At 37.1% G+C, this 23,373-nt stretch overlaps 1 protein-coding gene across 1 annotated transcript; it reads left to right on the top strand.

Annotated features, from left to right (window-relative positions):
• Positions 1 to 21,469: 21,469 nt before the first annotated feature.
• Positions 21,470 to 22,986, top strand: LOC114540491. Its single transcript, XM_028560626.1, has 2 exons — positions 21,470 to 22,265; positions 22,645 to 22,986. The coding sequence occupies exons 1-2, from the start codon at positions 21,755 to 21,757 to the stop codon at positions 22,887 to 22,889; spliced, it is 756 nt and encodes a 251-aa protein (XP_028416427.1). The 5' UTR covers positions 21,470 to 21,754; the 3' UTR covers positions 22,890 to 22,986.
• Positions 22,987 to 23,373: the final 387 nt, after the last annotated feature.

Here is a 23,373-nt window from a genome sequence, read left to right as displayed (position 1 = left end):
TGAAAGATCATCATATATAGTACATTATGTATAGAATCCAGATTAATTATAACTGAACAACATATTGATAGAAAAACAAGAAGTACAGTTCTACAGAGAAATCTGACTCTGTGAATGTGCTGCTTACGTGGAAGGGATCCCACATAATCTTTCATCCACTGAAGCAATTTTTCAATGTCATCATTTTTACTCTCACTTGAATGGAGTTTAAGTTTGCTGACCGAAACTTCTGCTGGCACTTGGATATCATTACTCTTGGGAAAATCTCTGCCCACAACTTTTTCACTCTATTCTAAATAACTCACTGATCTCATAACTACAATATAACTGCAGTGACAAAGACCGCCCACATCTCCCACAATGCTTTTCATGCTGAATATTAAGCCCAAGTCTTTTGACTTGGAGAGTATGATGAGTGAGTTCGTTGGTATTAGCACAGAGAAGAACTATCTTGTAAAGTTGGTGCGGCAGCGCTTCGACTTCGTGTACTGAGATGCACATGGCGTGGTGTACCTCTTGGATCCTTGCTACCTGGGAGATAGCATGACCAGGAAACTCCGCAAAGAGATAGAAGAGTTTATTTTCCAATTCCCCATACCAGACGGTGCCACATCTGATGAGAGAAAGGGGAAACTTGGGCAAGAATGTACCACCTTCCACTTCGATGCCTTGGAAGACAGAGAGAAGAAAGGATTTTGCTTTAAGATGATTGGAGTCTCAATCGGTGTTGCAGTGGTAGAATGCTCATGGAATGCTAGAGTGTGAAAGTCATGAGAGTGATGGGGTGATGGAAGTGAATGAGGACTGATAGTCTGATACTTGTACATTCTCTTCTAGTTTTAAAACCTTACACATGAACAGTGAAACAATGATAAACGATACGTTTTCAAATGGAAATTTCAACATTTTGATCAGTGTGTACTTGCATGTATAAAAACAGCCTTAAAATATGACAATTTCTATTGTTGCATGTAATCATCTTGTTGAGAAAAATGTAATAATCCATGTTGAGAAATATGTTGTATAAAATACTTGGGTTAGGGGTAAGTTGTATTGATGCATTGATGGCCACAATAGTGCCAAATATAAATTGTGGTAAAAGGCACTTAACTTTCAATTGAAAATTTAAGAGAGGCACAAAAATTAACTATGCTTTTCCATGTGTGTTTATTGTGCATGGTTATTGTTTGTTTGTAAGTTTCTCGTCAAGCATATGTCTTGAAGAAATTAGCAATGCAGATACGGACATGATTATCTTAGTCTCGACATGCTTTGTTAGTTGGTCACCCACCGTGGAGTCTTTTATGATGGAACAATGTATTTTAAGATCATTAAGGTTTTGTGTCCCAGATACACAAAGAAGAGATGGTTCGGGTGTCGCATATCCTGTTACTCAAACTCCTGTGCTTGTTTTAATGTCATGAAACTGTCTATTCTGTTAAGTGGAGACGTACATCCCCTACCTGGACCTACAAACACCCATACGATATCAGTCTGCATGGGAAATCACCCAAACCACCCAACCCAATCACCCAACCATTATAAGCCTGGATCTCGTGGACATGTGAAATCAAACTGTTTAGAAATAAAACTGACGCATTGTACAAAAGCAGCCATGCATATTAATCAAAGCAATCTTTTGAAGTTAAGTCATCTCAATGCCGAGTCACTCAGATGCAAACAACATCTTATTCAGACCAGGGAAATGGCATCGAGAAACAACTTTGATATCCTGACCATCTCTGAGACCTGGTTTAACACATCTGTAACAAATGCTAGCATTGAGATTGAAGGCTACAAGCTTTATAGACTGGATCAAATTGGCAAATCCGGTGCAGGAGTCTGTGCTTATATTAAAGCTAGTATAAAGGCGATGGTCCTTACTAAGGACCTGACTGGAATAACTGGAATAATAATTTTTGTTAAACAAGGATATAATTCTGATGGGGGACCTAAACTGTGATCTCCTTTCTGCAAACCCTAGAGGTGAAGCCTTGCGCTCGTTCTGTTCTTCCTTAAACGCAACCCAGTTGATTCATAAACCAACGAGAGTCACTCAATCTACGCACTCTCTACTTGATGTTGTCGCAGTTTCTAATCCTAATTTGGTATACTCAAGTGGGGTTCAGGAGTTAACTATTAGCGATCATTTTTTGGTCTATGTCTCTATAAAACTGAAAGCCCCTAAGCCATCTCAAAAATACATGGTCACCCGTAGTTTTCGGAAATATCAATCTGACCATTTTGCGATGACATTGCGCACATCCCATGAGATACAGTCCAACTAATGGACTCTGTGGACGATAAGTTGGATGCTTTTAATGATTTGTTTTTAACTTGCTTGGATAGCCATGCACCAGTGAAAACTATTAAATTGAGATATAGACCAAATCCCTTTATCACTGATGATATTAGAAAACTTATGACAATTCGAAACATTGTTCACAAAGAGGCGAGGAAATTTGGGCTAGAGGATGACTGGTTGAGGTTTAAGATCTTGAAGAGTGAAATCAAACGAGAAATCGGCAAGCAGAACAAGAATATTTCAATCAAGAAATCGCAGCAAATAGAAACAATAGCAGTGGAATTTGGAAGACTATTCGTCGAGCTTTACCAAAAAAGTCAAAGCAGTTCACTCAATACACAACAGACACCAAAGTTCTCGCCAATAAATTCAATCAATTTTTCACATCTGTAGGGGTGAAGGCGGCCCAAGCCTCCACTGAACTTGCTTAGCTGCATAGGTTACCTGTTATCCCTCTGCAAAGTTCAAGCCCTCCAGTGCCCGTTTCGGATTTATTCACATTTCAAGAAGTTTCGTGTACTGAAGTATGTGAGATTATTATGGCAATGCCGTCTGGTAAAGCTCCTGGTTATGACAAGGTGCCGCTCTTGGTTGTGAAAGATTGTCTTCCATATATTTTACCAACTTTGACGGACCTGATAAATTCCTCGTTTACTAATTCTGTATTCCCACGTGCCTGGAAAAAGGCGGAGGTGATCCCTCATCCGAAAGATGGAGACCAAGAGATTGCAGACAACAACCGCCCTATTTCGCTTCTCCCTGTTCTTTCTAAAGTTGTAGAGAAGACTGCTCTCGGCCAATTTAACAGCTACTTTATAAGAAATAGCAGATTGACCCAACATCAAAGTGGAAATCGGAAATTCCATTCAACTGAGACATTAGGTCTGGCAGTGGTAGACAACATCTTTAGGGCTATGGATGAAAAGAAGTTGACAGCTATGGTCATGATAGATCTCAGCAAAGCCTTCGACAGCATAAGTCACGACATTCTGCTGCAAAAACTTCGAGCTTTAGGTACATCAAAGCAGGCGTGTATGTGGTTTAAGAGCTATCTAACTGATCGTCAGCAATACACTAGAGTTGAAACCTCGACAATCAGATCCGCTTACTGTCACACATGGCGTTCCGCAAGGGTCTATTTTAGGACCAATGCTATTTAGTCTGTACTTGAATGACCTACCAACAGTGGTTAAACACAGCAACGCAGAGTCATACGTGGATGACACAAAGCTATATCTCTCGTTTCCTTCGAGGGATATAAATAATTCTATGGAACAGCTCTCTGACGATTTACAGCTTGTGGCTGGTTGGTGTTGTACAAACCGACTACTTATCAACCCCAAAAAGACGGAGTTAATTATATTTGGCACAAGACAACTTCGAGCAAGAACAGACGGAGTGGATGAAATCCAAATAAAATTCTTAGACCAACTATTAGTGCCTGTGGCTAAAGTGAACGACTTAGGTACCACATTAGACTCCAACTTGTCCTTTAATGAGCACGTAAACTCTCTTATGTCCTCTCTGCTGTCTACCTTATGTCAAGTGAATAGGATTCGCCATCTATTTTCCAAGAAAATTTTGCTTGTCATCTTGAACTCACTGGTCTTTAGCAAACTTTTCTACTCTTCCACGGTTTGGTCTGGAACCTCCAAACAAAACATCCAGAAGCTACAGCTTGTTCAAAATTTTGCAGCTCGTGTGCTAACAAACACAAAGAAATTTGACCATATATCACCGGTCCTACAGAAACTTGGCTGGTCGTCTATCGAAGAACAGTTCCTCTTGCGAGATGCTACCCAAATGTATAAGATTATGAATGGCTTTGCTCCTTCTTACCTTAGTACCAGGCTGCGGAAACAACAAGAGCTGCACAGGTATAATACGAGACAAAAAGATCACTTAGATCCACCCATGTGTAGGACAACCACTGCGCAACGATCCTTTTTCTATCGCGGCATGACTATCTGGAACTCACTTAGTTTCAAGACCTGAAATAGCCAGACATTGAAAACCTTTAAATAAAATGCGAAAGGAGAATTATGTAGTTCTTAAAGTTTATACTGACTATTCATATCTCATAGGTTATAGTGTAACATAGTGTATTAGAACATTCAAAGATTGTAAATAGTTAATTTAGTTAGTTTCTATTTTATATCTACTATTGACAGTTGTAAATTAACTCTGAAAAGCCATTTTGTGGAGAGTTGATTAAAGTTTCTATTCTATTCTATTTCTTGGGAAAATAAAATGAAACAAAACTGACAAATCTCGATCATAAACAGACAGTTCACAATTTTCATCCAGGTTTTATTTGAGTTATTGAGGTATTTGTCAAGGTAGGTAAAATGTTTTTTTTTAAAAGGCTCCCTTTACTGTGCTGCAAATTAGATAGCACACTTAAGGAGAGTCATGCTCTTTGAAAATATAACACAAGCAGTTAGTTTTTGTGTAGAAAAAATCTAAAAAGTCAAACTATTTACCTGCGAAAGTTTTGGAGCCATTCTCAAAAATACTAAAATGTGTTTTCTACTATTTCGTAGCCGATAGTTTTTTACGCACTTGCCCCATAACCGTTAACAGTTCATGTACTTTTTCACATGTTTTAGATGTAAAAACTTGTAGCATACGCAAAAACTGCAAAATAACAGATCATAACACAGCTTTTTAGTTAATTTCAGGAGGAAGTTTTTTTCAATGGCTATATTAAAAGCTTTAAAAATTAGTAAGACAATAATTATAGGTCAGTGATGCTATGCAAGCTCACGAAAACAAATCAGAAAAGTACAGAAATGCATTGAAAGATATTTGAAATTATTGAACGAGTGTTACAGATGCAGCTACCAAATGGGGCATGACGAAGTCTCCTCTTCATAACAGATTAAGTGGTAAAGTAAAAGTTAGAAGATGATCAGGACCACCAATTGTGTGTGTCTTGAAACCTGTAAGATAAAACAATAATTATATGATTTGCCTGACAGTGCTATTTTCTGTACCTGGAAAGAGCTATTCAATCCATTGGTTGCAGTTGATGAAAAGAAACAAGTTCCAACATGTTCTTCTCCCCAAGTCAATCATTCTTTTCACAGCCTTAACAGAATGGAATTAAGTGCCACACAGAGTACTTACAGTTTATCATCAAACTCACCAGCTTCCTTGGTCCCTTATGAAATATTAGTTTATCTGTCAGCCAAAGGAGCCAAAAAATGTAGGAATAAAGTGGCAATTCCAATTTTATGACAAGTGAAAGGTCTATGAAAATATTGTTGGATCACAAATTGAAGAAAACAATGGAGATGGCTGCAGTGTTTTAGCCAGGCGGCCGTCCAACCGTCCTATGGACGGCCACTTCTGAATTTGGACGGCTATATTTTAATGGACGGGCATGGACGCCCTAAGGGAAAATTTTATTTAAATAGCACTTAACAAGCTATCTGATACTTCTTAAATACTTCGAAAAGTTGTCATCTGCCGTAGTGCCGTTTTCCTTACTTATGGTATATATTTTGATGTTCTCCCGTCGAAAACACACTGAATAAGACAGAATTGAGGCGGAGAACAACGCCATGTTTTTGGAACCATTTTGTTGATTCTCACATGAAGTATTACCAAGATTATTTTGAAACTGCTGTTAAAATGGCAATCGCCCAAGCTCCTACAGTTACGATAGAGATGGCTTATATAAAAATAATAAAATGAGCCAAACGCACAAATGTGTAAAAGATATCGCCAGCTTTTTTGTAAAACGAACAAAAGAATTACCTCTGCAACAAGGCAATGATGTAAACAGTGACAGTGAACCGAGTGAGGAGGAAGAACCTCAATTAGATGAACCACAAGAACAACCAGGAGTCCCGGTACGTCTTACTTTAATATATAAGGGGGAAATTTTTCCCCTTATCGGAAAAATACCGATTAGATTTTACGACATATGTACCATCTTTCATTTAGTTCTATAATTATATTATATTTGTATAGATATTGTATGCACACACTGACACGCACGCATATGTACAATGTATGTAGCTAATTAATTGAAATATTGACACATCTTTAGTGGCACTAATTAGTGGAGTCTGTACATGTAAACACGCTAATATTGCTATTAATTTTTTTTATCTTTTGTGCACTGAAAGATTGAACCTGGTCCTGGCCCAGGCCCAAGTAAAAAGAGAAAACCCAATGAGAGAAAATTCCCCTTAGCGTGGAAACTAAAATATCGATCATGGTTGAGATATGACGAAGGATTGAATTTGATGTTTTGTACCATTTGTGAAAAACACGACAAGTCAAAGGGCCCTTGGGTAAACTGTACAAAAAATTTTCGATTGAAATCATTACATGTCCACCTAAAGAGTGTTGAACACAAAGAAGCAGTAGAATCAGTAGATCCCAGTCAGAAATCACTCCCTTCCACTTTTGCTGCATCACAGGAAAAGAGAAACAGCGCTATCGTAGCTGCTTTCCGAACAGTATATTGGATAGTAAAAGAGGAAATTGCAAATAGAAAGTACAAAAGTTTAATAGAGTTTCAAAAATTACAGGGATGCAAAGATATCCAGAACCTTTATCTTGGAAGCAATGCTAGCTATAATAGTCCCGATATTTTTAACCAACTTCTGTATGCGTTGAACGAAGTAGTAGAGCGGCAAATCGAGTTAGATATCCAGAAAAGTCCTTGCTTAGGGGTTGGAATCGATGAGAGTACGGATAGATCCAATGAGAAACATATTGCTGTTGTTGCTAGATACGTAGATCTAGATTGAGCTGAATTTGTCACTACATTCTTGAAGTGCGAAAAGGTCAAAGAATGTACTGCACAAGGGATCTATTCAGTAACGAAAGACATACTATCCGGTAAAAAAATACCAATGACAAAAGTTTGCGGGCTTGGAACGGATGGTGCGTCGGTTATGACTGGCCACATGAATGGAGTGCGTGCACTTATACACGAAGATAATCCGCACTGTATTTGCATACATTGTATCTGCCATCGCCTGAACCTTGCTGTCAGCCAAGCATGCCAAAACATCCCAGAGATGCAAAGTCTGACTGCTGTATAACTATATCAGTAGTTCACCACGGAGAGCAGAGCGGCTCAGAGAGTTGAACGAGCTTCTTGAGCAGAAGAACATAAAATTGAGGAGAATTTATGAGATTCGCTGGCTTAGCATGGGTGATGCAGTTTGCGCAATAATAAAGAATTATGAAGCTCTGTTAATGTTAACCAGCTCAGAAGGTCTTCTTGGTGATCCTATTGCGATTGGCCTCAATCAGCAGCTGTCTTCATTGCTTATTCTCGCCCTTATCCACCTTTCTGCAGATGTACTTTCTGTTACTAATCACTTGTCGAGAATTTTTCAGTACAGAGATGTTTGCTTTTCCGCACTTCGTGAAAAATTGCGCGATTGCATTGCAACACTGGAAGCACTTCGCGAGAAGAATGGGGACCATTGCTCTCAGCAATGGAGAGTGAGCTTACAGAAGAACCGCTCGGGAGTTTTAAAGGGACAACAATAAACTATGAAGCTAAACGCGGACAACCTGGACAAAATACGCTATTTCAGCAAGTAAGACTCCAATTTCTTAACCAGCTCCTTGAAAATCTGAGAGCACGTTTCCCAAAGATTGCACTTCTGACAGCGATGCAAGTTTTTGAGCCAGCCTCGTCTCCTCTTCTTGTATCCCCGTATCCTCTTCTCGAGCACTATGGTAAGCCAGCAACAAATGACGAAAACGTGGAGTATGAAGCAATCATTGACCCAACTGCCTGCATGGGTGAGTTTCTTCCATTCAAACGGTTAGTATACAATAACCTGGGTGAAAAAAAGCGCGACAGCACAACCAAACAAGATAAATGGCATTTTTATACACCTCCAGAACTTATAAAGAAAGTGTTTGGTGGGACCATGTTGGCAAATCAGACAATCCTGCCTGTCATGTTTAAACTTGCGTGTATATGCTTGTGTCTGATGGTTGGTAACGCTGAAGCTGAGAGAGTATTCAGTTGTCAGAATCGTATTAAAACCAAGTCAAGAACTCGTCTCACTATAAATCAGCTAGACAAACTGATCAGGCTTAGTTACTGTGGAATACCAATCGAGGATATGGATTACGAGGCAGCACATGCTGTTTTCTGTCAAAACCCTCACAGAATTTAGATAAATAACTGAAATAAAGCAACAAACATTGTTTTTTCATATTCAAATGAGTTATTGTAGATTAAGACATCTATAAGAATATATAAGTTTGTTAGTTCTTTATCACTAGAATTCCGTTCTGGTCAGTGATTGATATTGATAAAATGTATAACTAATTGTTGTTAGGCGCTCTTCGTGTGTGCTTTTACTAATTTAGTGATGGACATGTACACCTAAGAGTTTAAACGTTCAATTCAATGAATAGAACACCACAACAACTATTAAACAACTGCCTGCAAGAACATGTACATGCGATACAACACAAAACTATGTGACCACGGCAACGAAATTATTTTGGACGGCCAGTTTTGAAATCCTGGCTAAAACACTGGATGGCTGAAAAGCAGAGAAAGCTAAGTGAGAGGGTGGAAAAATGAGAAGCAAAAAAGGAAGAAGGAAGGAAAAAGGAAGAGAAAGAGCAAAAGAAAAATGAAAGAAAATGGAGAAATACAGCTGGAAGGAAAAGAAAAGCTAAAAAGAAATGTCATACGTGAATGCAAATCGAATGTGTTCCAATTGGACTTGATATAACTCCAATAGAGGATGATAAAGAGTTCTTTTGTCATGAGTGTGTCTGTGAAGCAGTCTCTTGGTTGAGTTGTGACACTGATAAAAAAACTGATTCACTTCATGTGATCAAGACATTACAGGATAACATCTTGTTTGATGATAAATCGTGTCTATCTGTGTTATTTGATTTTTACAGTATCTAACCTTTTGTAACAATCATGATAAAACAATAACCATATTGTAAAATATTGTTGTTGCATGGTCTTCAATCATAATAAAATATAATAAAAAACTACAAAAATATAATGAAAAAACTAAAATTTTTTCCCTTGACAGAATGGCTCAAATTGTAATAAAAAATGCAGCAGTTAGGGATATCATGAATTCCAGATTCGACCACCTCCTCAAATATCTGTGCCTGTAACGAAAGATAACCAAATGCCTCATTTGGTTTGGATACCAGAATTAAAGAGCATACAGCAATTAATGTGGTCTATCATTACCAATACAAAATGGTATGGTGCACACAATTGCTGGGCTAATCATCATGTTTTACAGACCTTTTAAGTTCTACCCATGTTGCTGTATTCATGGCTAATTATTTTCTATTTAAATGTATACCTAACAATAGGACTTAGTCTAGATGCAGCTGCTATTAGTGCTTGTAATATAGTTGTGTCATATGGTGAATCAATCTTACTTTGACACTAATTATATACTATACATAACAAAACATGTTTCTCCTTGACGGCAGAGATCCCTTTGGCTTTGCTTTGAGCACCAACAGTGGTTTTGGGCCCACAAAACATACTCAAAATATTTCCTCTCAGTGTTAAGTGATAAATATGTACTAGTGTGTTGAGCTTAGTTTTGGATCAATGTACTATTTTACTCATTTAATACATAATAATCTTACTGCATTTGTGATGGTTTTAATTTCTAGTATTCATACAGGAGGACCATGTTAAAGTTTTCACCCTTGGCCACAAGTGCGATCCTTGGAGGAGGGGCTGTAATACCATGCCAGTATTGTATTTCATTAAAGAATGTCACAGATGCAGCCAAGGTGGATTTGACACTTACTAAAGTCAACAATGCTGTTGAAAATATGCAAGAAAAATCTGTTTTAACAATAAAAATGATTTAAATCAACTTGTGTTGTAATATTTGCGTTAAATAATAGATAATTAGGTAAACTTATTATTAATTTTATGATTAAATTTTATGATTAAATTTTATGATTTGGTGTTTGAGGATGGATATTGTATGAAAAATTATTGAATGTCAAACCGTGGATGCGTTCACAGCAATGGAGAATTGTGGATGCCTGATACAAGATCATGCGCTGGTGCCAACATGGCCGCCACTCATGGTTTTTTGTCTTAGTATATTCTTCTTAATCTTAGTTAACCTAAATTGTTTAAATCACAAATCGTATGATAAAGTGGGGTACGTTTTCTTGGATAATAATTCTGTATATAGAGTCCGACTTTCAAGACATGTTTCATGCCAAAGTTTACTACGAAAGCCAATATCGATATGGACGAGGCATGGTCACCTGATTATAGCACCAAAGGAACATTTGATCTGCCTGGATATTTGTATTTGTATGGATGTTGAATCTAATCCGGGCCCACATAGTGAGAACAATCCAGGGGCAGAATGCAATTGCGAGGTAGTTTACACAAAGAAGTCTACTAAATATAGTAGAAGGGAACTGTTTGATCTTAGAGCCACGAAATCGAAACCAGATTGTGTTATTATTGATGATTTAAAGGGACTCAGACTATTCAGATATCGTGGATAACGAGCAGGAAAGCGGCGCTGTGAAGTATCGAATGGAACGCAGTCAATCACCATACTGAATCGTGTTGGTAGTAGAATGTCATGTCGCCCTTTAAGAGGTATATGTAGAGAGAATCTGGTCCCTATTGCCAAAAATGCGTTGCCTAATAATGGTATTTCAACCTCAGATTTTGCTGTGCCTAAAATCCTATTTACGAATATTTGCAGCTTAGCAAAAACTAAAAACCGGGTTAGAGCGGCGGTGGCTATTGAGTCGGACATGAATAGGAATGATGTGGACATATGTATTGTATCGGAAACACATCTCAAAGCAGAGATTCCGGATACTGTGGTTTGCATACCGAATTATAACATTTTTAGACGGGACAGAGACTATTCTGGCAGGGACTTAAGAGCCAAGGGAGGAATTGCTATATATGTAAGAGAGAACCTGGATGTTGTTGATATCTACAAGTCGGAACTTTACGAGTTAATATGTTTAACTTTAAGATTGCCTTCAGGAAATATGATTTTTGTATGTGGGGTCTACCATCCACCGAGACCTACATACCCCTCCAATGACTTTATGCAATACTTAATTAACATAGCAGACAATGCCCTTGAAAAACAACCTGACATGGCTATTGTTATTGGAGGAGATGTTAATCAATTAAAAATAAGTGAGCTGTGTCTAATGACTGGATGGGAAGCCCTTGTAGATTTCGTAACTAGAGGTGAGGCAATTTTAGACAATGTACTTACAAATCGATCGATCTGTTCGGTAAATGCGTCCCATATAACATGTCAATAAAGACTGATCATACGGCTGTCATCCTGCCTGCAGGAACTAAACTGAAACCGATTCGAAAAAACGTCCGTATTCGTGATTGCAGAAAACATAGGAAAAATGATTTTTATCAAGCGCTGGCTCGAGAAAATTGGGATAACATCCTAAATGCATCTAATGTTCAATTGGCAGTGAAGGAGTTAGAAAGAACGATTCACATGCATATGGATAAGAGTATGCCATTTAAAACGGTTCGCATGTCATCGCGCGACCCAGTATGGATGACACCCTTAATAAAATCATTAATGAGAATAAAATCGAGAGTATCCTCCAAGAATGTAGATCGAATAAGTGAAATCAACCAGAGAATATCGGAAATTATTAGCCGAAACAGAAGAACACTTTTGTGTGATCCCATCGGATCAGGCGAATGGTGGAAAAATGTGGATTACATCTCACAGCGTCGACGAACATCAGTTAATGTAAATCTGATAGACACTCGCTTATGGAATTGAATGATTATTTTGCTAATCTGTGTCAAGACACAGCATATGTGGAGCCGGCTCCAATGGTGATTTGTGAGGAGGAGAATGTTCCTGAGATCTCGGAAATAGAAGTGTGGAATAATTTAAGGCATTTGAAGAAAACTGCTACTGGTCCAGACCTAATACCATACTGGGTGTGGAAGGAACATGCGGAAATAATGACACCTATTATTCATAAAATCTGGAATTTATCCTTGAAATTTAGTACGTGGCCTTCTTCGTGGAAAAGGGCAAACATTAATCCGTTACCCAAAGTTGATATGCCTAAAGACAAGACTGAATATCGAGGGTTATTGCGCGTGCTTTCGAGAAATCTGTGTATAACATAGTGATATTGTTGAACAGTCTTTAAGTTCTACCCAGTTTGCTTATCGGAAAGGAGGAAGTTGTGAAGATGCATTGTTGAGTATGCAACATGAGATTTACAGTTATCTGGATAGTCCAAATTGCAAAGCTGTTAGATTTTTCACGATGGATTTTAGCAAAGCATTCGACAGTGTAAGACATGAACTCCTGTCCTGTAAACTCAAACGCTTACCGTTAAATCCATATATCATTAATTGGTATTTGAGTTTCTTAAAAGACCGACAACAACGAGTTGTTTACAATAACTTCAACGGAGAATGGAAACTTGTTAACAAGGGCACAACCCAGGGAAGTGTCAGCGGACCGTATCTTTACAATGTCTTTATGAATGATCTGGAATTAGATTTGGATGGCAGACCCGCTCTCTTCAAATATGCGGACGATTCTAACACAATTGTCCCAGTGTGGAAAAATAAAGAATGTCGAACTGATTTGGTGGGGAAATTTTTAACTTGGTCTCGAGATAATGACATGAACTGTAATCTAGAAAAATGTAAAGAACTAATATTTCGAAAGAAGGGATTCAATCAAGTTATTTCATCGGTTTACAACATTCCACAATGTTCAGATATTTCCGTTTTAGGAATGACACTTCAAGAAAATTGTAAATATAGTTTACATATAAAAGCTAAACTACTCAAAGCAAATAGATGCTTGTATGTTATAAGATCTTTGCGTAAAGAAGGTGCATGTCAGGAAGAAGTAGATAAGATTTTTAACAGCTTGGTATTACCCATTTTCACCTATTGTCTTTCAGTATATGGTGCATCTGATTCGGACTTGACTGTTGTACAAAAGTTTTTAGATAGATGTTTCAAAAGACGCTATGTCTCCCATTGTATCAATTTACGCGAACTTTTAGAAGCTAATGATAAAAAACTTTACAATAAATATACTTCAATGATTGAACATCCTTTAAGTAAGATTTTACCTAAGAAAAAGACAACGAATTATCACCTTAGAAAACAGAGCATTATTCATCCCAAGATTAATACAAATAGATTTAAAAACACTTTTGTAAATAGACTCATTTTTAAATATAAATTATAGTAAAGGAATTATTGTAACTTAAGATATGTACCTTTTATCTTAAGACCATTAAAAGATTGATTGATTGAAGATTGATTGAACGAATGCTTTTGGCACTCTAAGAAGATGTATTTTATGATTTTTTTTTTTTGTTTCGAGCAACTCTATGAGAACGTTTTCTCATTGCAGGTTGCCTAAAGTGTTATGCTCGAGAATGAATGGAAGGTCAATGCACAATCTACACCAATATGCAATGAAAAAAGTCAATTATCTTGAAAACAAGGGGTATTAGCGTGGTGGAAGTATGGGAATTCAATGTGAAACAAAAATTGAAACTGATGATTAAACTCGATTAAATGTATGGTGCTTTCGATCCTGTTCTTCCTTGCCATACTCAAGACAAGTTGATGTTTCCCTTGTGCAAGGTGTGCGCAGATACGTGTCAACAAAACCCATGTGCCCATACCAATGACGAAAGAGCTATTCCAGGGACGTGGTGTCACATAGAATTACAAAACGCATTGGAGAAGGGGCATCAAATTTTCCCACAACAGGCGCGGAGCGCCTGCAAGGGTACTAATTCTGCTTGGAGATTAGGAATTACACCCTGAACCCGGGAGAACATAGGCAAATCCAAAGTTGTCCAAATTCTATGTCATGGTTTTGTAAGTTATGCGCATGCACGAGTAATGACTGGTAATCAACAAACATTTTGATTGGCTAAGACAAAGAGTTTGTATTTCAATGAGAACGTCAGCAATTTAACTGTCGTTTCATAAACCTTTTTGTAATTTGTAAAAGCGTATCATAAACTTTGTGCAAAGAAAGTAAAACGAAAAGAAACAAGATATATGAAGTGACAGATAGCAAAGATGAACATGGATACAGTCAAGACACAGACATAAATAATCTGCAAGCTTATAAATGTTTTCAAAGGGTACGTGTTTACTTTGTTTATTTCGTATTTGTTTCACGGTACGGATGAGCAGTATTTGTATACTTCTCAGCTTTGAATGCCCTTTATTTGTTAAATTTTCAGCTTTTTATGGAAACTATAAACCTGTGAAGGGCTATTACACCTTTGCTTTAACTTTAACCTTTGCAAAAAGTGTTTTTGAAAGTGTAATTTGAATTTTGGTATCACTATATTTTTATAAAACTTTTAGCCGCCGGCGTCGACTGCAATTACAGAATAAATTGAGGGTTTTTCTTTGTCTGAGAAGATTTTGTACTGTTTTAATTGTTTGAAACTTTGATTTTAAACCGTTACTCAATTGCTGGCATGGTATAATGCAGCAAAATGTTTTACACTAGACAACGGGCAATGTTTTACACTAGCCATTACCACTTGTACTGGATGATGGACACATTAGCTATAATATACTCGGTAAAATATATTAAGACTGATTTGAGTTTTGTGTCATTTCATAATATATGTTTAGGTCAGGTTAACTCAGGAAATTGTGTACTTGGTGTGAAAAAGCGAGGGGTTACTGCATGTATTTCTAGTATAACTTCATGAGGTATGGCATTAGTGCAAGACCTCAGATGAATTATTCAAAGACTACCGGTATGTTTACATGTTCCTAAATATGGCGCACAGAACCTGTCAAAATTCTAAACTTAAAATATTTGTTTTATACTCGCAACTACGGCGTTCTAAACTATACAAAATCCTTCTAAACAAAATTTACTCATTGAAAACATTATTTATCCTAACTTCAAATTTGCTTTCTAAACTTATTTATATTTCCTGTACTCCGATATTTCTTAATGACAATTAATAAGTTCATTTATTGGTTCTAAACTTCAGATATATTGTCTAAACCAGCTCACTGGTGTAAATTTTAAATTCCATCACCCACAGTTTTGCTTGTACAGTATTTTAATTTATATGGCAAACAATATGGGGGAAAAAATGAATACTTCCCAAATACTGCCCCAAAATAACCAAAATGGGGATGAAAGAAGTTAGAGAACAGTTGACAGTTTAATAACAAATGCTATCGAAAGTGTTTCGCACCTTGAAATGCGACCTATAAATAATGCCCAACAAACTCAGCTGTCTGCAACAATGGCATCAGAGATTGTTCGACTGTTTCCCACCTTTCAACATGCGGCCAGTCCGGCCACAAATGCTAACCGAAATCAAGGTCAAGATCTGAATCAAGGGCAAAGAGTTTCAAACAACAAGCGAGGTCATACAAATGTGCTACGTTCACACAGTAAAATACCAAAGAAAAAGAAGCTTGTACACAAAGATATTGTATTCATATTAAATCTATCGGTTGATAAAGTACCGATGCATCAAACACGAATAAGGCTGGAAAAGAAGGGTCACATTATCCATGATTATGCATTTGATAGAGACTGGGTGGAATGGCAACTGCGCTCAGCTATAGAACAAGAAATGCCTATGCTGGCAAACAGAGAATATGAATTTTTAAAGGTGTGGTGTGTTCAGTTAAAAAAATTCTGCTGTTGCTATAAAAAGAAAATTAATACAAGTTAATTCAGTGGATAGAATTTATTCCTTAAGAAATTGTTCTAAAGGTTTTGTACAATAATTAGAGAGGTCATTATTTAACTACAATAACTAGAGTGGTCCTCATTTAGCTACTTTAAAAGTATTGCATGGTATCAACAGTACCTACTGTCTGTCTGGTCTGGTCTATTTTTCAACTTTGCATGTACTGAAATGCACCCACATGTGTCTGTATTAGACAAGTTCTCTTGTAAATGGGAGTATTTTTTAAAAGCCTACCCAGTGGGTTCTTTTATACAGTATTTAATTGTTATGCAACACAATTTACATGTTACAATTTTCATGCCTTGTATGAATATTCCATAAGGTTGTGGCAATCATTTTGTGTTCTTCTTCATTACTTAGGCATCATATGGAAGTTTGAAAAGGCCTAAACTATCTAGCAATTGCATTCAAACATGTGATGCTTTAATTCGAATCACAGGCAAGAGAGCTGTTTATGGTAAGGACACTTCAACAATTGTCAGACAAAGAGAGTGATGAGCAGATAGTTGAAGGTAGAACAACATTGTGCCTGTCATTTGTAAAAATAAATTAATTGAATTAATCTAATATTTTCTGCTGCAAAAGATCCTAATATGCACGAATTAATTATATGTATATACAGTAGTCAAGTGTTTAATACTGTTCATTCTTTAGAATGTGACAGCCTCGTACCCAGGCGCTTTATTGGAAAACATAAAGGCTGCATTCAGCGTAATATAGAGATCTGTGGCTAAAATGTGCGAGCGCGCAGGGGTGCTTGGGGAGGACGCGACAAATGAAGCGCCTGGCAGAATATGCAACAAATATGGCGCCGGCGGACGACTTATTCATATTCTATGAGCAAATTGCCGTACACCCTATCACCGGGCGGTACATTTGGGAAAGATTTTGTGCAAAAATTGTCACTGCGTTGTATTATTCATCATTTTTGAATATCAAAGCACAAACAGTTATTAACGAGCGCTGAAAGAAGAGAATCTACTCGAATATGCAATGATTTACATCAGATTTAGGTTGCACATTTCTTCCATCTGTTTGACTTCTTTATTAATTTGTTTTTCTGGGGAATCTGTTATTTTAACACCTCCAGAAACACTAAGAATTTTGACTTTGACCTGGTACGTTTTTATCATGCTGAGTTTAATTTGAAAAATTGTTGCAATTTCACATTATGGTCTTTTGCAAAGCTCATTAGCCAGTTCAATGTTTCCATCATCTAATGCAGTAATAGCAGCAGTTGATTCTGTTCATCTAAGCCATTTTCCATTACATTAAGTTCATTCTGCATTACAGAAATATTATGGTTTACTACCATGTGGTTTTATTAACAAATTAGTGTAAATAACTGTATTAAATGTTAAGAAAAATTAACTATTGAAACCTATGTAGAGAGTAATTCATTAATATTCCTTTACAACACCAACACTCTTTGGTATACTGTACTGTACATGAAATTCAACTGGTGTACTACAAAGCAAATAATAGACTTAATTCATCCCTACAGCAATATACTTATATACATCACACAATGTAGATGCAGGCTGTGTACAGTATTCCAAGAAATTACTATAATACATGTATAAATTATATTGTTCCATAGTCCTATTTACTAAAAGGAGATAAATATTTTCACATCCAACAACTATTTTCTTTTTTGTAGAATGTGGGAAAATTTCTTTAATTCCCGAGTCAAAGTATTATTTTTATTATCAGAATGCCATGTAAACTCATTAATAATGTCTGTTTTTCATGGACATTGGAGTCTTCACAATAGTCATTAGTCCAACAACCTTTCTAATTCAGAGCATAAATTTGGTGATTTATATCTTCCACTACCTATGAAAAGCATAAATATGTATAATTTATGAATAACAGTCCCAATTTCTGACAATCGAGTCTTGATATATAATATGTACTTATGTTTATTGTTAAATTCACACAAACTCCAAGCATTGGGGTTAAAGCATGTTTCCCTGCTGAAATGATTCTTTTCCTTCCTCTTTCTGTGGGGTGCTGGTAACAATCTGACCTGGAGTTTGTTATTGTATATCACTAGTAACACGCATATAAATTGCAACTTGATAGCATATTTGATATAGAATGAAAATAAAAATGTATTATTGTTTAATTAATATCAATAGTGGAAATATTTAAATCTCAAGGCAACTAAGCACTCGCCTCTAACACTCAATTCTTGATTCTTCGATACCAAACGTATACCTTTCCTCCTCCGAGCTTGACGATACTTTTGTAAGGAAATTAAGACGAATTTAAATAGTGTTAAATACTGCGCGACTGCATAGTAACACAGAGGAGTATACTCATACACTGTTTACGAAACGAGATTTGTCAAAATAGTCGTAAAATAAAAAAATTCAGTATAAAGCTACCTTCAAATGATAGTTTTTGAAACGATCGTTCCAAATCATCCATAATTTTGATCGCAGGTTCAATTCTTCTTCAAAATATATCTACATATTGTAGCCTTCACGCATTTATCACTTTTTGCAAAAGTGGGAGCCGGAAATCTGCATATTCTGCCAGGCGCTTCGTTCTCCCATCGCGTCCTCCCCAAGCACCCCTGCGCGCTCGCACATTTTAGCCACAGATCTCTATATTACGCTGAATGCAGCCTTTATGTTTTCCAATAAAGCGCCTGGGTACGAGGCTGAGAATGTGAGGTTAGAATGCCAACACCAGCTACTTTAACACCAGACACATCTCAAACAAGTAGCTCCACTAATTAATTGTCTGGTATGGAAATACTTGTACAGACAAACATGCGAGGTTAGTATAATTTTGCAAAGTTGATTTAGTTATGTTTCATACCATATTACTCTCAAATTTACATTAATAGTAATATTTAATAGAACTAATACATTACTTTTTTATTTTGATTAGATGTTCTACAAGAAAACCCTTTTGACGAAGTAGATGAACTTCCAGATCAGATTTTTGAACATGAAAGTGAAGAAGAACGTCCTGATGTAACAGTACCATCTACCGAAGACTTGCCCTCAATTGAGACTCCAGGTAGCCCTTGCATTTACAAAATCATTATCCCACAAAGCAACATACTTAAGTCAATGATATCTGAATTCAGTAAACCCAGTGTTTTACAGTGCTGTCTAATATTTGGAATCAAGGGAGACAATGGCGTAACTGAAATGGGTTGAGGTGCAGGTGTAACCTGTGAGTTCCCGAGCCTTTTCTGGAGGGAATTTTCGGTGGCTGTTGCAACAGGATCACCAGAAAAGTGCCTGTAATAAGGCACAATTTTCAAAAGCTGCAGTGGCAAACTTTCCCTTGTTTATCTCAAAGGCATTCATTTGGCAGTTGTCTTTATGGGGAGAAAGCTGTACATTTGAATTTTGATAATTTGGTTTTCTGTGTGCTAATAATGAGGAATGTGGGGTTTGCTGTTGGGGTTAGGAATGGATTGTGGTTGGTCATTGTGTGGTGTGGTGTTGGTTGTGATTTGGGGGTTAGTTGTGATGTGGGGTGTGCTGTTTGTCTCCGGGTTGTCATGTTCTGTGTTTAAAAGTTTTTGTTTTTCTTTATGTAGGCCTTCTACTATTGAATCAGTTTCCTGATCTGATATGATGAATTTGTAGCCAAAAATAAGGGAGGTGTCCAAGTCTGTTATGTCTCCGTTGTCAGTCCGTAAAAATTCATCTATCTGTTCATCAGACATGTCAGGTGAGGGTGGGGGATTGGGTTGGATTGGGGATGGGTTTGTGTCAAGGATGGGGATTGTGTTGTCAGGGATTTCAATTGACATATTCTGGGGGTCAGTTGGGTTTTCGTTAGCGTTGCTTTGATTTGTGCAGTTGAACTTTAACAGTTTAACAGTCAATAACTTGTTTCTTCTTAAGTCTAACACAGCAACCCAGGTTTGTTTGATTTCCAGCAGTGTACTAAGATCTCTTACATCTAAGCTCCTGCAATCAACTGGTACTTTTTAACGTGCCTATCTATGCATTTTTCAGTGCTCAAACGCACAAATAATAATAAGCTAACTCTTGTACCAGAGAAAACATTTTAAAAGTAAACTTGACTAAGGTCACCTCACAATTCATCTGTTTTAAATGTTCAGTGTTTGCTCTTTTATGCAATTGGATATTTAATCGATTAATCATAATGAAACGGTAATTTTCCTGTGACCCAAGAATAATACAAAAGTTATGCATAAAGTGTGAGAACACATTTATCTCCGAAACCCGAATAATTTTCCTGTAACCCCAAGAATAATATGAAAATTATGCATCATAAAGTTTGAGAACACATTTGTGTCTGAAACTTTAATGATTTTCCTGTAACCCCAAGAATAATATGAAAATTATGCATAAGGTTTGAGAACACATTTATTTTTGAAACCCGGATAATGTTCCTGTAACCCCAAGAATAATATGAAAGTTATGCAAAAAGTGTTAGAACACCTTTATATTTGCAACGGTAATTTTTCTGTACCCCATGTTCATGAACAACTTGAAAGCTATGCGCAAAGTGTGAGAACACATTTATGTTTCCAGTTTGAAAATTGGTATGTAGCTATGGCGCCGTATGTTGGACAAATCATTGTTTTCAATCAAAACAAAACGATCAGGCATCCATTTGATATAATGATGCTGCAGGTTTAATATGATTATACAGCATCATTAAATTGAAATACACTCATCGCAAAGGCAATGCGACTTTGATTTTACAAAGTCACAGAGGTTAAATTATCATCTCTAGTTTGTGACAATGTGCACCTTTGAATTGACGAGGTACACCGTTAAATTGATCCAAGGCTGCGACACTCAACTATGTTTGGTCAGTGTCAATATACACTGGCTAACGGTAAACATTGTTTTGTACACTCTATTACGTTTTATATACTGCCTATATTTCTTTATACACTCTACTATAAATGGCTTCTTCTAATCCCAAGGAAATTTTGCGAGATTGCGCTAACAGTATTTTACGCTGTATAGAAAATGAGCCAGTATATTAACATAAGAAACATTCACTTAAATAAGAAACATTCGATTTATCACATGTATTGTATGTAGTGAAGTGCAACGAAAGCCAAAGATTGGATGGATAATATTATTATCTCTTGCTACAAAGTGAAAGATGGCTAAAAAGCCAGCAGATAAAAGTGTAACGGTTGGAAGTTATTCTTTAAGTTACTCTTTATTTAAGAATAATTACAGTAATTAATCATCATTACTTGCAGGGCTTGATAGTACAAGTACCAACACTCAAACGACTCAGAGTCCAGGTTAGCATTATCATTTGCTTGTTGCATAAAGCTAAAATTTTTCAAAATTTACCAAACCCAAAGCCTCCACAGGAGTCATTAGGGACCTTAAGCAACGAGAACATTGACGTCCGGGACGTTGACGCCATGACCGATAATTCCTGGGACGAGTACGTACGCGATGCGTCACGGTTGTCAAATAAATTACGTTAAGCACTTTGACCTTCGTACCCCAGAGTGGCAAAATATGTAAACAAAATTGTGATATAAATGCTTTTTGCTGGTTCAAAAACTTGTCAATGGGTTCGTTTAAGGACAACCGTGAGGCGTTAGTACTGTCATTTGACAATGAATTCATCACCGAAGATGAATTTGTCTTGCTATATGAAGCAAATATTTCAAAAAATTTGATCTTCCCACATCGAAAATATGACTGATTCAACCTTGAGGATATGGACGAAGCAGAGTGTTTCTCTGAATTTCGTGTTCAAAAGCACAATGTGGTTCGCTTAGCCGATGCCCTTGGTCTGCCAGAGAGTTTCACCTGTCCACAGAGAACGAAGGCTGGCCGAATTGAAGGGCTTTGTATATATTTGAAGCGCTTGACGTATCCATGCAGGTTGAGCGACATGATTCACCGCTTTGGCCGTGCTGTTCCAGAGTTGAGCATGATCTCTTCCAATGTCGAGCACTGGATTTACAGGCATCACCATCAAAGAATTACACAGTGGAATGAAGCTCTGTTAAACAGTGATGCTCTCCAGTTCTACGCTGAGGCCATATCCCAGGCAGGAGCCGCTTTAACCAACTGTTTTGGTTTCATCGACGGTACAGTGCGGCCTATTTGTCGACCAGGGGATAACCAACGCGTCGTTTATAATGGGCACAAACGCGTCCATGCGTTGAAATTTCAATCTTTGACTATCCCAAGTGGGATTATTGCCAATCTCTTTGGTCCTGTAGGTAAGTGAGCAGTTGACAGCTGGCATGCACCATATTCCAGATGTTTATACTGTACAAACTATTACAGTATTCCCTGTATTAATATTTTGTTCTTTTTTCCACTGTAAACTACCCTGTTATTTGTGTTAATAGCATTCAGGTGTTCATTGTGACAACAAAAATCCATGCCTTTTGTGTTGCATGTATTTTATGTTGAAAAATATATTAACCCATTCATATATTCCCATTTAACCTCGACGCATCACAGTGCACGATGCACCACAGTGCACGGTGCGCCTTACTTATTTTTTTTACCTGTCTAATGCCAGACAATTTTACTCGTCAATGCGGAAGCTCTGCAGCTCAGTGGGTTAACTCATGCTATTATTGTTTTCCACAGAGGGGAGAAAACACGATGCTTCTATGTTGAGGGACTCTAACTTGCTGACAACCCTTGAAGAACATGCCTTTTCCCCAGTTGGAGAACCGATGTGCATCTATGGTGACCCTGCATATCCATTACGGGTACACCTGCAGGCACCATTTCGCGACAGGGTCTTAACTCCACAGATGCAGGCCTTTAACCAGTCTATGAGTTCTGTTCGTGAATCTGTGGATTTTTGGAGATGTCATTTGTACATTTAAATTTTTAGACTTCAAAAAAAATCTAAAGATTGGCTTAAGCTCAGTGGGGAAGCATTATATTGTAAGCTCACTTCTAAGAAATGCAATAACTTGCTTATATGGCAACAGTACATCCAAGTACTTTAGTGTTGATCCCCCATCTGTTGAAGAATATTTTAATTAATTCTGCAATTATGGCTTAATTGTATCCCCCATTAGGGGACTATTATTATTATATTGCAGACCTGTTTTTCAAGGACATCCTGCAGTAAGACTCTTTATTATATGACTAGTACAGTTGAGTGGTCCATCCACTAAAATCAAGCACTTTGATTGGTTCCTGAGCGGTTGCTAACCAGGAGTAGGGACCGGCCAGGTTTGGTGGGAAAACAGTTTGAGTTTGTCTTAATCGTTTTTAGTCATATAATAAATAGTTTATTAACTGAGCTTGTTCGGTCATACTGGTCTCCTTCTTTTTTTTGGTCCATACAAGCGAAAAAAGAGC

Source organism: Dendronephthya gigantea, unplaced genomic scaffold (genome assembly GCF_004324835.1).
Source record: "Dendronephthya gigantea isolate DGI-Jeju-01 unplaced genomic scaffold, DenGig_1.0 000235F, whole genome shotgun sequence".
Classification (NCBI taxonomy): Eukaryota; Metazoa; Cnidaria; class Anthozoa; order Malacalcyonacea; family Nephtheidae; genus Dendronephthya; species Dendronephthya gigantea.
Note: the sequence above shows the minus strand (reverse complement) of the source record. Positions and strands in the feature narration are given on the sequence as shown.

Excerpts from the sequence above, each read along its gene's own strand:
- LOC114540491 (XM_028560626.1), top strand. The coding sequence starts at position 21,755 with ATGGACGAAGCAGAGTGTTTCTCTGAATTTCGTGTTCAAAAGCACAAT. Across the intron at positions 22,266-22,644 it reads CAATCTCTTTGGTCCTGTAG|AGGGGAGAAAACACGATGCT; the intron begins GTAAGTGAGCAG and ends TGTTTTCCACAG.